The following is a 16,755-nucleotide window of genomic DNA, read 5'->3' on the forward strand; positions in this document are numbered from 1 at the left end:
GGACAAACGAGGAGCTCAGGTGCTCTCCTCGGCACTGCTGGGGACCCCTGTCTGGGCCTGTTGCATCCCTCTTCCTCAGGCTGCACTTCTTATCCTAGGGCGAGCAAGAAGCGCTTCAATGGCACAGTTGACCTCCCTTTCTCTGACCCTCCTGGCCCTGAAATCTGGATGGTTCTAAGCCCTCCTCCCACTTCTAAGTCCTGAGCCAACAAACCTTACAGAAAAAGATAAAATAATAGAATTTTTAATAAATCTGTTTCCCAAACAACTTCTGTTGATCTTCACCACACAGGGGCCATGGTGGAGAGGCAAGTTCTCTCCAGGCACCTTAAAAAGTGTCCAGGGTAGACTTAGGAGAAAGTATTCCTCCAGTGTCGGGAGGCTGAGGGGGGCGGAGAGAAGCAGGGGCCGAGGGTCAGCCGGGCCCTCCGCAGGGCTGCTTGGTGGGGCTTCCTTCCCCGAGCTTCCGAAGGCTCTGCTGGTGGAAGATGCTTTGCAGACAAAAGCTCCTTTCGAGTAGTCCGCCGTGGGCACTGGGAGAAGGGGTCAGCGCCTGCCTGGGGTGCCCCACCCCAGCCTTGGGATGGGAAGGACTTAATGGCCAAAGTTGGGGAGAATCGGGCTGAGCCACCACACACAGCCTCTTGGGGCTGGTCTTAAGCCAGCATCCCAGGAGGCAGGGAGAGGTGGCCTGGTCCTAGGGCAGAGAGGAGCAGGGGGTGGAAAGACAGACAGCAAGGCCGGGGGCGGGGACTAGGCCAGAGCCACAGCTGAGGGCTGGGGCGGGGGGCCACCCCAGCCTCTGCAGTTTCAGCACCGCAGTCAGAGGTGGTGGGGCGCCAAGAGCAGGAGACAAAGCAGAGGGGTGGGGAGCCCGGCCGAGAGCGCGGGGCCGCGGGAGTCCGGGGGCACCTGGCAGGCCGCGCCCGGGCACGTCTGCTCCCCACGCTGGTCCTCTCCCCCGTAACCCCCCCAGTAGTCGTCCTCGGTGGGTGAGTCCCCGCCCTGGCGTCCCCGCGGGTCTTCGGCAGGCAGGTCTCGGTAGAGGGTGGAGGGGTCGGCGGGGGGCGCCCCAGCCTCCGCCACCCCGTACAGGTGGTTGGAAGAGCTGTTGCCGCGGGCGCGGCTGCCCGGCCGCGTGGGCGCCGCGGGCGGGCAGGACTGGAAGTCGGCCTCTCGGAGCGCGCGCAGGTCCCGGCCCTGGCGCTCCGGCGGGGTGGCGCAGGTCACGTCGGAGCTGGACACGCGAGCGCGCTGGAACCAGGCCCAGAGCGGCCGCGCGCGGCAGTCGCACGCCCAGGGGTTGGCGTTGAGCCGCAGGAACTCGAGCGCCGGCAGGTCGGCCAGCGCCTCGCCGGGCAGTGAGGCCAGGCTGTTGTTGAACAGGTAGAGGATGGTGAGGCGGCTGAGGCCACGGAAGGCCGCTCGGTGCACGCCCTGCAGCCGGTTTCCGTGCAGCAGCAGCCGGTCCAGGCCGCCCAGGCCGCGGAACACGTGCTCCGTCAGCAGCCGCAGGCGGTTCCCGTGCAGGAAGAGGTGGCTCAAGTTGGCCAGGTCCGCAAACAGGTCATCCTGTGGGTTAGGAGTGGAGAAGAAGTCAGTGGTCCTGAGACAGGTGGGGATTTCTCCCCGGGGCCTGGAGGAGGGGAAGGAAGGGGAGCACCATGGGAAAGAATTTGACCTTTCCTTTCGGAGTCCTGCGTTTGAATCCTGACTCCTCTGAGCTGGATAGAGGTTAACGTGGGAAAATGATACAGTTGACGCCGGTGGTTCTTAAACTCTTGGGTGCATCAGAATCCCTGTGGGTCCCGAGAGGCTGCCCCCAGAGTTTGTGATTTAGCCCATACGGCCTGGCCTGAAAATCTGCCTATCTTCACAAGTTCCCAGGGGGCCCTCACGCTGCAGGTCAGAAGATCACACTCGGAGAATAAGAAGCACTGGTTAAGCATTCAGACTGGGGGCCCGATTTCCTGACTTCGAACCCCATATCTATCATTAACTTGACTGCGCTACCTCGGGCAAACCGCAGGATCTCTGTGCCTCAGTTTCTTCATCGGTATGATGTGGAGATTAAATCGAGCTGGGTGTATTAAGGTGCTTAGAACAAGGCTTCCCTGTGGAAGGCATTCTACAAGGCGGCCATTATTGTTATTTGCCATGCCAGTAATCTCTGGAAGCCCGTTGCCTCATCTGTAAAGAGGGGTTGAAGGTACCCCCTCATGGCTTTGTTCTGAGGATTACAGATGACCCACATAAAGCGTAGATGGTGAGGTGCTGGGTACCCAGTCCGCTGACGCAGCCCACAGGCTCAGAAGTCCTGGCTCCTGGCGCCAACGTGGCTTGCGCTCTTCCCAGCTATGTGACTTCGGGTGACTTACTCAGACGCACGGAGCCTCTGTTTCCTCAGTCTGTGAAGCCGGGATAACAGCCCCCTCCCCAAACTGGAGGGAGAGCTGGATGAGATCATGCTTTAAGGGTACAGCACCTGGTAGGCACATGGACCACCATCAAGAACGGATGGTCCTTGTGATCATAGGGGCTCAGTTAGATAACTGACGTCCCTTTCGTGCTAACAGAGGAGCTCTCTGGGGTCCAGGGGTCTGCCAAGAGGCCAAGGTATTAAGGGGACCACTTGTCAGCCTCCCCATCCCCACAGGCAGCAGGGGGGGGGAAGGGAGGCTACTGCCTGATGCCCTGCATCGCTGCCCCCCTTAGAGGGGCTGTCCTGCTTGTCCGGGCCGGAGGTGCCCAAGCAGGCCATGTTCCTGTTGGGGGGAATCTTAGGACTGTGGTTCAGAATGAATGGGGGTGTGGCTGTGGGGAGTGGATATGCTCCATGGGTGGGAGGTGGGAAGGGGCCAGGGCTTGATTCTGCATTTTAACCAGCTCACTAAGGTATCGGTGATGATCAGCTCCAGGGTCCACCAGCCCAGCCTGCTTGTTACAGGGAAGACACCCAGGGAGATGGAAGGCTTGCCAGAGCAGGGACCAGGCCCTGGGGACTGAGGTCCTCCCTGAGTGATGCAGGGCATCACTGTGGCCGGCAGGTCCAGGAGGCCTGGCTCGCAGGCACCCGGCATCCTCTATGCACAGGTCGGCGCACCCTGGGGGGCCTGTTTCTGGGCTGTGGCTCTCCCACCCTTCCCTGTCTGGGGAGATGATCCCCCCCCCCCAGGAGTCTGGTCACAGGCTCTCAGGTGGGGGGAGGGCATTGACTCCCAGCCCACACCCACAGCCTCCACCTTCCTGTGCTCCTGCGTGTTCTCGCCCCCTCCCATCTGGCTTCCGCCCTCTCCGCTGCAGGAACTGAGCTTGCCAAGAACCCTTCTCTTGGCCACACTGAGATCCGTCCCCCTCAACCTTCTTGGCTGCCTGTGACTTGAGCGTTCTTCACCCCCTGTGCCACCGTCCATGCTCAGGTCAGGCCTCCAGCAGGCTCCCTGAACCTCTGTGGCCTCGGGCTGGCCCTACTGGGCCGGGTACCCTGGTCTTCTTTCTGGCCCACCAGGGAGTGGGCTCTGAGTCCCTTCCCCTCAAACACCTGATCAGGGAGTGTCAGTGAGAGTGGGACATGCCCTGAGATACCTGGTCAGAGGATCAGTGTATGTGTGTAGGAGGCGGGTAGAGGGCGCACAGGTAATGGACCTCTGGGACGTGGGGAGGTCAGGAAGGGATGACCGAAGGTTCAGGGCCCCCAGGGAATTCAGGCCCCTTTGGCCCATAGTCCTAATTTTTAGGCTACAAAGTTCCTTGATTCCAACCACCTCTCTTTCCCATTTTACCATTTGCAAAAGCCCTGCCCCTTCCCTCTCTGAGCCTCAGCCAGGGGGTCCATTTCCCCTCCCCCCATCCAAGCTGTTGCCAAATCCCGCGGCAGCTCTCAAATCCGGTCCTCCTCTCTCCATCGTTAAAACCGTTCTCTGTGCATTAATAAGCTCTTGACTTTCACAGCCCTCGCCCTCCCCCACCACCCTCCCTATCGCCCCGCCCCACCCTGGGCTGAGAGCGGCTGCTAAAGTCATCTTCCATTTCCAAAACCACATTTCCTTCACCTCCCCCAGCCAGTTCACAGCTCTCTGCATCCATATGGAATCTCAACGCAGCGTCCCTGCCCCCCCCCCTCTGGACAGCAGCCTGTTCTTAACCTTGCCTTCTTCCAGCCTTCCAGGCTCCAGTCTTTGGCACTAGTGGCTGAGCTGTGTAACCTTGGGCCATTCCAGGTACCTCTCTGAGTCTCAGTTGGGTTTTTTTTTTATCTGTGAAACAAGGGACTTGAGATAGATGATCATTAAGATCCATCCTCATCTGATATTAATGAGTGAGTGAGTCCTGGAATGCACCTCATTCATTCAGCAAAACTGTACTGAGTGTCTGCACTGTGCCAGGCACCCCCCTCCCCGTGCTCACCAGTCGACGCCTGGCGTCACTGTCTGGGCAAGCAGCTGAGCTTCAACTATGAGCCAACCTCAGTGCTGCACACGTGCCATGGAGTGACCCGCACAACCCTGTGAAGCAGGTGATGTTATTATCCCTCCCACACCTTTCAGAGATCAGCAAAGAGGGGTTCAGAGGAGGCAAGCGACTTGCCTGGGGTTCAACAGCTATGGGGGGGTGGAATGCAGATGTGAACTCTGTAGACAGGGCTCTGAAGAGCTGCTCTCGAGTCAGGCCTGGGTCAGTTCTAGGCTGTGCCCTTTACTAGCTGAGTTACCTTGGACCAGCACCTTGATTTCACTGAGTCCCAGCGTCCTTCGCTATTAAATGGGGGAAATGATGCTTGCTCTGCCCACATGTAGTGCTGAGTCCTTTTCCAGTAGCCTCTCCTTTAATCCTCACCAGAAACCCCTGAGGTGGACGTATTTCCCCTGTGTTGCAGATGGGTCCATTCAGGATTAAAGTGGTGAAGCAATTTGCTCAAAGCCACAGAGTGAGTCGGAGGTGGGGCTGGCATTCAAACCCAGATTTGCTTGAGTACAGAGGCTGCTCTTATACACCATGTAGGCTGCTGCGATGATTAAGAGAGAATGGATGTCCTTATCATCTGGTTCCATTGAAGTAGGAACCACACTCCAGGCATGCAGGGACACTACTGCTGTTCCCTCCTGAATCTCTGGCGCCCAGAACACTGCCTGGCGTGTCCTAGGTGCTCAGCACACACCCACTGATGAATGAACCCACCTGGCACAGTACCTGGCATGCAGAAGACAGTCTTTGAGAACCTCTAACCCAACCCATTTCCATTCCCACCTTCCTCATCTTTAAAAGCTGTGGTCCTCTCGCCTCCTCCAAAGCTTGTCTCCTGGGGCAGACCCAGCCTCATCTTGGGCCATACCTGCATTCTGTGGATGTCACCCCCGCCCACATTTCCTCACCCCTCTGTGGCCCCTCCCAGCCTGGTTCCTCCCAGCATTTCACAGGCAGGGCTGTCTCTTCTGTACAGACCAGAGATGGTCTTTATAGACCATATGGTCTGGACCTTTCTTCCCTATAAAGGACCAGATATGAAGGTGCCTCTTGCCCAGGGTGCCCGCACCATTCATGCCGGGGACGTGCAAAACAAACACTTCCCGTTTCATGAGATCCCAGTGTCCACTCCAAAGCCCCTTTGTCCGGGTCCTTCCCAGGACCTATCATCCCCGGCTCCTGGCCTGGGAGGCAATGGAGGACTGGGTTCTAATGATGTGATTTATTCAGCACCGAACTACGTGCCGTGTATACAGTAACTCATTTATTCTCTACGGCCATTCTTTGTGGAAGGTATTCTTTTTATTATTTCCACTTCAAAAGTAAGGAAACTGAGGTCCAGAGAGGAGAGGCCTCATGCCTAAAGTTAAATACGTCAGAAAGTAGCAGAGCAGGGATTCAAACTCAGGCCCTCTGACCCCAGATTTCTTGTTGTGAACAGCCGATAAATATGGAGAAGGCGGCCAGGGTTTCAGTGGTAGTACCTGAGTGTGGCCCTGTGCTAAAGCTCTCACGATTGCCACTTTACAGATGAGGAATGGGGACTGAGAGGGGGTTAGTAATCTCTCCAAAGTCCTAGGAGCCAGGATCCGAACCCGCATCTGGTAGACTCCTTCAAGAAGGAGTCCACACTGCTGTAGTTCAGGGCACCCACCCCTGCATCCACACAGGCAGACCCTGGTGGAGACTTGTACGTGATGAAAGTGGCCTGAAACGTGGTCTGCCCATGTAGGCTCAAGCATCGCCAGCTCTGCCTGGCTTGGCAGCCTCCGGAACTTCATTCCACGGCCCTCTACTGCCCCTCCCTGTCCCTGCTGCCAGGCTGTTGTGAGGTGAAGCACGCTGGTGAGAACCCGTGAGCCCCAATCAAACAGACAGTGGTTTCAGGGACTTCATGTGTAGAGGCCTGATATCTACAAAGTCTTGGGGCCCTGGGCCTCAGCTTCCTCACCTGTGAGGAGGTGTAAATATCTCCCAAAAGGGCTGTAAAAACGAGATGAGGTGGCTGAGCATGCTTTGGAAACTGTGAGGTGCTAGGCAAATTGAGGATGGAAAGAAAAGAGAGGTGTGTTCTGGGACCCACCGTGGCCTCCGTGTCATGCTTGAAGTTGACCCACATCTCCAGGATGAGGTCCAAGATGGGCCATTTCTCCAAGATCAATGAGGCTTGTCACTCTTTTAAAATAGTATTTTAACAAGCAGTTGTATAGTGCTTATCATATGCCAAACACTATTCTAAGTGCTTTACAAATTATTCATGCACTTACATTCATGAAATCCCTAGGACATCAGTGCTGGTACTCCCTCCATTTTGCAGATAGAAAAGCTGAGGCTTAGAGGGATTAAAACATGTCATACACTTGCAGACTGCAGAGTTAATACCCATAAAGTCTTTCACACAGCACGCCGTGCATAGTGTGTCTGCTAAATAATAGGGGCTGCCATTATCATCGTTGATGCAATCACAATAACCACAACAGCCCTGGCTGGTGTGGCTCAGTGGACTGAGTGACAGCCTGGGAACCAAAGGGTCACTGGTTCAATTCCCAGTCAGGGCACCTGCCTGGGTTGCTGTCCAGGTCCCCAGTAGGGGTTGCGTGAGAGACAACCACACACTGATGTTTCTCTCCTTCGCTTTCTCCTTCCCTTCCTCTCTCTCTAAAAATAAATAAGTAAGCTCTTAAAAAATAACCACAACATATTTTTTCCAATGTGCTGCACAGAGCAGTCTTCACCCCTCATCCCGACTATTGACTTTTCTTTCCGTGCTTTCAGTTACGCACGGTCAACCATGGTCAACCACGGTCCAAAAATACGAAATAGAAAATTCCAGAAACACACTATTCCATAATTTTAAATCCCGTGCTGTTCTAATTAGCGTGGTGGAACGTCTAACCCAGCTGCCCAGATGTGAGTCAGCCCTTTGTCCAGAATCTCCTCCCTGCCTTGGTTTCCTACCCGCCACTCACTCAGTAGCCGCCACGCTGGTCAGAGCAAGTCTGGCGGGCGGTACCACCAAGCTTGTGGTCAAGTCACCCTTACTTTACTTAATTATGGCCCCAAAGCCACTCACGTAACTGTTATTACAGTATATTGTTATAACTGTTCTATTATTAGTTACTGTTGTTAGTGTTTTATTGTGCCTATTTTTTAAATGAACCTTAGCATAGGTGTGTATGTAGCGGCCAAAACTTAGTATGTGTAAGGTTCGGTATCTCTCCCAGAAAAGTGGGGGTGGGCCGAGGGGGGGTACTGTGTTTTTCTGTCTCTCTCCCCCACCTAGAATGCAATCTCTGTGAAGGCCGGGGAGAGCTGTCTGCTCTGCTAAATGCTGTCCTCTCTGCCCTTTGCACACAGTGGGTGCACAATACTTGGTCAAATTATTATTGCTTCTGTTATTATCTTTATCAGCATCAACCTGACTTGACTTTTAAATCAGCACACTGGTGACCAGTTAGGTGCCAAGCTGGGTGGGAGGAGGACCTGCCTTTCAGGTGTGCCGGCGCGGGGTGGGGGGGGGAGGACGGGGACGGGGACGGGACACTTGGATATTCTTGCCCCTTCCAGCCAGGGGCTGTGGCGCCCAGGGAGGGTTTCCTCCCGGAGTGGTTTGGAGGGCGTGTTATTACTTCCTGGGGAAATAGAATGGGAGGATTTGACTGTCAAACAGTCAGCTTAACAACAACAATAAACAATATTTAGATCAATAATAATAACAATAAATAGCAATTACTGTTATTCCTTCCGTTTTCAGAGCATCCATCTTTCAGCTACTTAACGGCTCTTTACCCTTTTTCCCCCTTCTTCCCTTTCAGCGAGGCAGAAGGCTTGGTGACGGGAATCTAGACAGGGTGGTGGAGTTTCCCCTTGTCCCACCACCCAGTGTGTTGCAAGGAGGTGGGACTTCTGTGGGACACCGAGGCGGTGGGAAGGGCTGGGGGTGGGGAGAAAGGCAGCCAGGGAGACCTTCGGGCCTGGTGCCAGGGGAAAGGCAGCCCCTGCCCAAGGCAAACAAGGGGGAAAGGGGAGATCAGGGAAAGAGACGCATCACCCAGACGGACATGGGCGTGCGTGCGGAGTGGGCGTGTGAAGGAAGACAGAAGACACAGAAGACAGATGGGGGAGGCGAGTTAGAGAGGCAGAGAGGGGCAGAAAGGGACAGACAGAAAGGCACAGGCAGAGGGGGACGCACGTGGTGGGGGTGGTAAGAGGAGTGAGAGAGTGGGGGGTACCAAGGGAACCAAACAGGCTAGACAGACAGGCGGACCAACGGAGATGACATGCAGAATAGCCCCTGGAGAAAGTGAGAGGGTCCCACTTAGAAAAGGAACAGACATGGGGAGAGATGCTGAGATGCCCAGGCAGGAAGGGTGTCCTGGGGAGAGAGCAGGGACACACACAGGGACAGAGGAGCAGAGGGGGAAACATGAGCGTGCGCGCGTGCGCGCGTGCCTGCGCGCGCTGGGTGGGGCGGCTTACCTGGAGGTGGAGCAGGCTGTTTTCCTGGAGGTAGAGGTACTGCAGGCTGACCAGGCCGCGGAAGATGTTGCCGGGTAGGCTGCTGAGCTGGCAGCGGTACAGGTGCAGCGACTGCAGCCGCTCCAGGCCTTGGAAGGTGTCGGGCTCCAGAGAGCGCAGGTGCCGGTTGTCACCAAGGTCCAGCTCCTCCAGGGCCTGCAGGTGGCGGAAGGTGCCCGGGTAGATGGTGGAGAGGTTGTTGGAGAAGAGCCACAGGGTGAGCAGGTTGGGCCCGAAGGTGCCCGGCCGCAGCGTGCGGATGAGGTTGTTCTGGAGGAAGAGTCGCTGGGTGCTGGGCGGCAGGGACAGCGGCACCGAGGAGAAGTTGTTGGCCTGGCAGCTCACGGTGGGCGGGGACGCGTAGCAGGTGCAGAGCATGGGGCAGCTGGGGGCCGCTGGGGGCAGGGCCAGGAGCATCAGCAGGAGGCAGGCCGAGGCGGGACCTGCAGGGAGAGGGGGGCAGGCTCTTCTGGGCAGGCTGTGAGGGCAGGAGTGCCTGCCAGGAGCCAGCCCACCCACCCCTAATGGCGAGGAGCCTGCCGCTCCCAGGTGGGAGGGTTCCGGGAGCAAGTAACCGAGTTGCCAGAGGCCCTGGCCACTCCCACTTTTTGAGACCCCTGGTATATTAAAAAAATAATAAAGAAATGAAGAAATGCCGAGAGGACCCTTCAGAAAGCACGGTGCTCTGTTGAGAGTTGTTTCCTGAGTGGTCGTCTTTTCCATCCTTGTTTCACTGTGGTGGGTCTGAGCGGTTACCTGTCAAGCTTCGTAACCTCAGTGTTGAGAGTAGGGCCGACTGCTCTTTGTTGTGGGGGACAGTCCCGTGTGGTGTCCTATTTAGGGTGTTTAGCAGCATCCCCGTCCTCTACCCACTAGATGCCAGTAACACCTTCCCCCTGATTATGACAACCAAAATGCCTCCAGACATCACCAAATGTCCCCTGAGGAGCAAAGTCGCCCCCACTGGAGACTGGCTGGGACTAAATTGAGGTCTCCTGTGAGTCTCAGGCTGGCGGAAAAGGGCTCTCTGGCTGCCCTAAGGGGCTGGCCTTGCTGAGCCCACTGGTGGCCACAGCCCCGACCTTCCTGCAGCTTTCACCTTGGAAGAACCTGAGTCTCTTCCTGTGGGAAGGGCCTTAGGGACCAGGGGCAATGGGTCTATAACTGGGGGCACCAGCCACCTGCCAGGGAATCAGCGGGAGGTTCGGAAAGAGTGCAGCTTCCTTGGCCTGCCTGTGCAGAATCAGGATTTCTGGGTGAGATCCAGGGAGTCTACATTTCACACCCAGGCTCTTTTCATTTAAAGTCGCTTACATTTTTTTTTTCAAAATAACTTTTGAAGGTTGGATACGGTCCACCCTTCTTAAGATGCAGATGGAGAAGCAAGTCTAGGGAGGCTCCAAGGCCTGGGGGCTAATGGGGTGTGTCTAAGCCCCAGCGCCTCTGTGCTGGCTTGGGGAGCTCAGCCACTTCCGCCCTCACCGTAGCTGATCAAGGTCTGGGCCAGGACTGGCTTGACCTCTGCTCTTTATCACGACTTCCCCCTGACTCCTGGGATTTTCTGCTGGGAGGTTTGCCTGGGGAGAAGGGGAGCCAGCGCCCCAAAAGCTGGAAAGTCATTCCCCGGGCACACGTCCAGCGGGCACTGCCTGCCCCAGCCACTGTGCTAGGCCCACCAGGGCTGAGGGGAGGGCGTCGGGGCCTGGGACCCAAAGCCCTCGTCTCTGTCTCCGGGCCTCTCTGGGGCTCGGAGGCCCTGGGGAGGACCGATGCCCGGTGCCCCGTGAGTGCTGTGTGCGAGTGTCTGTGTCGGAGTCGAGCGCACAGGAAGAGGTGTGGAGCCTCAGGGCTCGCGTGGCCCCCACAGGCCCCCAGTGTGGTGCAGACATACGCAGGGGCGGGGGACCCCACCTCAGGCATCCCCACCCCTCCCTGCGGCCACCGTGCAGGGCGCGCGTGTGAGACCGTGTGCTGGCTGTCCTCACATGCGTGTGTGTGTGTGTGTGTGTGTGAGTGCCAGCCCCCTGCGTGTGTGGGCTGGGTGTGATGTAATACTCAGTGACACAGCGCGGCTGTGCCACTCGTTCACACCACCTCCGCGTTTCTCGGCCCTTCTCACCCCTCCCCCGTGCGGCGTTTCACGATTACTTTCTCCTCCTGAGTTTCTCAGAGCCACGTGGGATGGAGGAGCATGTCTCTCACCCCTCGTCTGAACCCGGCAGGGAACCTTGGGCAGGTCTCTCAGCCAGGGCTCAGGTTCGGGGCTTAGAACAGGAGACTGCAGAGTCAGAAAGATTTTCCAGGTTCATCTGGTTCAAGTTCTTGTTTGGCTGAGGTCGCAATCAATCGGGGTTCAGGGAAGGCAAGCGACTTGCCCAAGGTCACACAGCAAAGTGGTTGGCAGGGTAAGAGCCAGAAAGGAGTCTCCTGATGCCTGGCCAGGGCGCTTCCCTTCCTGGCAGAGTCAGTCACCTTCTAAGCTTGCTTCCCCAAGGACTTGACACCAGAGAAAGCCAAATCCTTCTCTGGTCCCTTAATCCCACCGCTTATCTATCTACAAACTCACAGGAATGTGAGCTCTGAGGCCGCCACTCCTGGGGAGGAGGAGAGCTCTTGCCCCAGCCTCTAGGGCTGACTGGTACCCAGGGCAGACGGAGGGAAGGGTGTGCCATCCCAGAGCCAGGGGGTCCCTCCCTGGTTTCCAGGGTCTCTTCCTCCCTGGAGGCTGCTCAGCCCCTCAGCAGGGCCCGCCTCCCTCTACTCACAACTGGCTCCCTACCTGTCCCCATGAGGGGCTCCTCTCTTCTTTCCCTACACCCCCTCCCTCTCGTCCCCATATCGCCCCCATCCTGGCCCACCTCCCCAAGCCCGAGACCTGCTCCTGGCAGCTCTCTGAGGAGGGGCCCTGAGCACGGGCCCCTCCATGACAGCTGCTGCGTAACAGTGACTCTGTTGCCATTTCTGGCCCTCACAGCCATGCAAAGCAGCTGTAACCCAAGGAGCCTCATCCATAATTCAGGCTGCAGCTCTCACTGGAGGCCAGGAGGAGGGGAAGGTGGGGGGCACTGGGTTTCTCTGCCCCCAGGCCTGGCTGGATGCTCCCTGGCTGAGGCAGTGGGGGCTGGTGAGCCATGCCTCTCTCTCCCTCCTCCACTCTCGACCTCTGCCGGTCCCTGCCGGGCATGTGCCCTTTTCCTTCTCCCCACAGTCCCCTTCCTACCCTCTGCTTCCCACGGCTCTTCACTGTCACTCCTTCCCTCCTGGCCTGTGTCCTCCTCTCTCTCCGGGACCACAGTCCCACTTCCGGCCCTTGTTTTGTGAATGCCTGGCAAAGACAGGCCAGATGCACAGGGTGTCACAGCTGGAAGGGGGGCACTTCAGACACCACCCGAGCAAACTCCCTATTTCCCAGGCAACACGACGGAAGGCTGAAGAGGAGAAGGCTCAGTTTCTGAGTGAGCTGCCCGGGTCTCCTGACCAGAATCTCCGACAGTCTGCCTCCTGCACCTTTCACGAAGACTTCCTGTCATCTCTCTCCTCTTATAGGGGCCAAGGAAAGCCCTTTCTAACAGCATCCCCACCCTCTCCACTCACCCCATCCTTCTCTTTCCTCCTAAAGTTAGCAAGTAATGGCGAGAGTTGCAGGAGAGTGTAAAGCAAGGATGGGCAGAAAGCATATGTTATTAAGCACCTACTGTGTGCCAGGCCCTGGATCTGTACATGTCTTTATTCACATACCATGCAACACGACCCTGTGAGATCCATATTACGGCTGGGTTTGCGGGAAAGGGGCAGGAGGCTCAGAAACATGAAGTGAGCAGCCTCAGGTCCCACAGTGAGTACAGGAAGGACCCAGAATGGACAAGGACACGTACAAAGGGATTTCTGGTTTTTCTTTGGGAGATTTCATGTCATCTAAGGAAAGCACCCCTGAGTGTGAGAGACACTGCCCTGCAGGTAAAGGGAGGGAAGAAGTTGTGCCCAGGTGCACAGGGCTGGGCCAACACTGATCCTGGGTCTGTCTGGCTGTTCAGGGTCAAGGCAAAGAAGGAGCCCAGGCTCTCTCTGCAACTTCCCTCTCCTGGGCTCTGGGTTGGGGCTACTCTAGGGGGACACTGTTGGGAGTCAAGGAGAGATGACCAGTGTCTAGGAGATATGGCCAGAACTGACCAGGGGAGGGATGGAGAGAGGCCAGAACATGGCATCGATCCTGGAAGGCGGAGGTGCCCAGAGCCAAAAGTATCCATTCACTGAGGGACCACTGTCAAGGACTCTGGGCCATCACCCTGGAGCACCAAGCTCAGAAACAAATTCTCACCCCCGGAGCCACCGTGTGGTTCAGAGGCCCCAGAAGAGGAGGCTGATGGACCCCTAGGCTAGAGGGCTGGGGCCAGGGTGCCAACCCACAGGGCGCAGCAGCCCCAGCAAAGGGGGGTCAAGGTCCTTGACTCTGAAGAAAGGTCCCAAGGTCCCAGGTGAGAAGCAACAGCTCCACAGCCAAAAGGCTGGGGGCCCGAAGGTGCAGGGGCGTAGGAGGGGGTGGCGATGCCAGTGACGCGGGGCCTGGGGAGGCACTGACGGTTATGGAGGTTTAGACTTCTGCAAGCAGCTTCTCACTCTGCCAGAATGTGACACCCAAAATAAGCAGTCACCGCGGCAGCGGCGGCGGCTGCAGGATCCGACGTGAGGCCTGCAGATATAAATGGCAGCCAGGAAGCCCACCCTCGGAGGCTGCCACTCGGTGAAAATGTCCTCCCTGCTCTTCCTCACAGCCGTCCCTCGAAGCCCTGAGCCCCGAGCTCCGGGCCTGCCCCACGGACCACTCCCTGAGAGAAGAGATGTGACAGGCCCGTTGGGAAGGGAGGGCTTCCCACGTGGAAGTGGTTACCAGAAGCGTCTTTGTCTCGTCTCTGGCAACTTTCCCCACCCCCACCCCATCCCTCTCTTCCTCCCCCTCCTTCCTTTCCAGCCCCCACCCCCACCCTGGCGTCAACTCCTAGCCCCTCTTCCATCCATGGCTCCCTGGCTCCAACCCTGGTGCTCATCCTGGACCCCCTCTCTCCCCGGTTCCTGAGACTCCATCTCTATCCCCCAGCCTCGTCCTCAGGTTTCTGATCTTCCCCCTCCCCCTCCCTTCCAGGTCCCGAAGGCCCCGGGCTCATTCCCGTGACGCCCACCCCCAGATTCCGGGTGCTCATCCCGAGTCTTCTCTTCACCCTTCCCTTCATCTGGGGTCCTTTCTCCTTCCCTCTTCCTCGGTCCTACCCTGGGTCCCACTTCCCTCCATGCTTCCCCGTCTAACCTTTATTCCTCCTCCTCCTCCTCTTCCTCCTGCTGGTCTCCCTCCTCCCCTAACCACTTTCTCGGGTCGATAACAGCCCCCTCGCATCCTCCTGCCCCCCCTCCCCCGCCCCTCCCCCGCCCCCGGTCTCTGGCCCACACCCTTGGCTGTCACTCAATCCTTGGAACTATCCCCTCTCCAGCGCCCTCCATCTGCCCTACGTGGGGTGGGGGGGAGGCACTTGGATTTCCCTCTGCACCCCCACCCTCGCAGACCGCCCCCTGCCCACATCCCTCGTCCTCTCGGGTGACTGCAAAGTGCTGAGGCACGGGGCACGAGAAGTTGCTGAGTCGGCGCTTCCCCAGCCGGCCCGAGTCCTCAGCGTCCCCAGGAGCAGGTGGAGCTGGGACAGCGGAACCTGAGCCTCCCTCCCTCCCTCCCCGCAGGCCGGTCCGCCTGGCCCCTGCGTCCCCCTACGGTCACGAGGTCCCCACACAGCCGGGCAGTCTCCGAGTCCGGCGCGCTCCTCCAGCCCGCAGCCTTGGGGGCGGGGGCGGGGCCCGGGATGAAGCCCTTTTCTTCCTCGCCGGCCGCCCCCACCTTCCGCAACTGCCCCACCCTCGAGCCCTGAGGGCGGGGGTGCCCCGCTCCCCTCCTCCGGACGGCCTCCGCTCCCCAGCGGGCTGGGTCCCTACCTTGCAGCAAGCACCTGAGCCCGGGCAGCATCTTGTCTCGACGCTCGGGGGAGGGGGCGGCGGTGGGGGGCGCTCCCACTCGCTCCCTGAGCCCGCCGGACGGACGGCGGGGACTCCGCGGGGCTCCGGGAGGGCCCGGGAGTCCCGGGACCGCGAGGCCAGGCCGAAGCACTCTACCCTGCGCCCCCCGGGCTGCGGGCCTCGGGAGGAGCCATGGGCCCCGACGGGACGGGGCGGGGCGCGACTGGGCGGGGAGGCCGGAGCTGGCCGTCTGCGCCGGGCGCCGGCGCCCCCAGCAGCGCGGGCGGCGTGCGGGTCCGTCAGTCCTCGGGTCCGCGCGCCCCGGCTGCGAGCCGAGGGAGAGTGGGGACGGCGAGGATGCTCTTCCCAACCACCCCCACTCCTTCCCGCACTCGCTGGCTCCTCCCTCGCTTCTTAGCTTGCCGATTTAACCCTTTCGTGGCCACTAGGAGGCGGGAGCGGCTCTGCAGCCCCCTCCCTCCCGGACCCGTCCCCTCCCTGGAGGACCCGGAGGAGCGTGTTCGATTGCCTTCGCGGCGCGGAGCTTCCAGGGAAATCCCTTACAGAGGGGGTGCGGTGGTGTGTGGGAACCCCGCGGACTTGCCCGGCTCCCCCCTCCCAGTTATCCGGAGGAGATGGGCCGGGCTCCCTGGTCACCCCCACCTCCTCGCGGCGTCCCTAGTGCCGAGGTCCAGGCCTCCAAAATGTCTCTTCCCTGGGAGCGCGTCAAGGCTCCTATTCCCTTCGTTTCTTGGACCCCGAGCCCTGGGAGTGTGCACCTGTGTGTAAGAATAGTATAGGCAAGAGTTTGTGTGCTGCTCGGTGGAGCGCAGGGGAACGTGCAGGCGCGCACGCAGACGCCGGTGCAGGTGCGATTCTTGAGTGCTCGCACGCTACATTTTTTATGGGCTCAGGGAAGCGGGGGGCACGAGAGTGTGCCCACGGGTGAGCCGTTGAGTGCCCGCCCGCGAGCGTGTCCGCGCTGGCTGTGAGGCTGTGCGAGAGTTCGGCGGAGCGAACTTGGGGATGGGCGGCCGGGGTGCATGTGTCCGGGAGTGTGCGTGTCTCTTGATACAGTTCGCGAGCCGGTGCAAGTTTGGGTGCGCGTGTGACTGTGTGCATTGTTTGTGTATGTTAGTGTGTGCGGAAGGGGATATCTCATTTCCCGCGGGGGACAGGAGAGGGCTCAGGGGTGGGGAGGGACCGCTGGCTTCGCGCAAGCTGCTTCTGCTTCCTTTTAGAGACGTGCGTTCTGATCTCATGGGGGTCCCTTATGCCTTCGGAGGCCGCGTTCCGGGCGATACCAGCCAGCCAGTGACCTGACCTAACATTTCCTGACAAAGGCGGCGTTGTCCACCGTCCCGGCTCTGACCCGGCCCAGAGGGCCCGGCATCCGGCCCTTGGCAGCCTTCCCGGTACGGGATAGGCGTGGGGGCGTGTGTGGGGGGGGGAATCGTGGCCAAAGGGCGCTGGCGGGGCTGGGGCTGCCGGAGCGGCGCGTAGGGCCGGGGCCGGAGCCATCTGCGCGCGGCCCAGCCCGGCTGGCGGACGCGCGGGAGCCCCGGCGGCTCCTCCCGGCGACGGAGGAAGGAGCCCCTCGCCCTGCCCCCGTGTCCGCCCCTGGCCCGCCCGTGTCCGACTGCCTCGCAGCTCCCGGCAAACAGTCGGCGCTGTGTAAATGCTGGTCTCGTTCCCCCATTCACGCTCTTCTCCATCCACAGTCTCATTCTCCCCTCCTTCTCGTTCCATTTTCCCCATTCCTCCCCCCCACTCTTA

General features: G+C 59.1%; 1 protein-coding gene across 1 annotated transcript; it reads right to left on the bottom strand.

Annotated features, from left to right (window-relative positions):
• Positions 1-687: 687 nt before the first annotated feature.
• On the bottom strand, positions 688-15,291 carry RTN4RL2 (reticulon 4 receptor like 2). Its single transcript, XM_037163317.2, has 3 exons — positions 14,959-15,291; positions 8,944-9,425; positions 688-1,572 (listed from the first exon to the last, which is right to left on the bottom strand). The coding sequence occupies exons 1-3, from the start codon at positions 14,987-14,989 to the stop codon at positions 823-825; spliced, it is 1,263 nt and encodes a 420-aa protein (XP_037019212.1). The 5' UTR covers positions 14,990-15,291; the 3' UTR covers positions 688-822.
• Between the last annotated feature and the right edge of the window lie 1,464 nt (positions 15,292-16,755).

This window comes from Artibeus jamaicensis, unplaced genomic scaffold, assembly GCF_021234435.1.
Source record: "Artibeus jamaicensis isolate MK-2021 breed Jamaican fruit bat unplaced genomic scaffold, CSHL_Jam_final scaffold_614, whole genome shotgun sequence".
NCBI classification, from domain to species: Eukaryota; Metazoa; Chordata; class Mammalia; order Chiroptera; family Phyllostomidae; genus Artibeus; species Artibeus jamaicensis.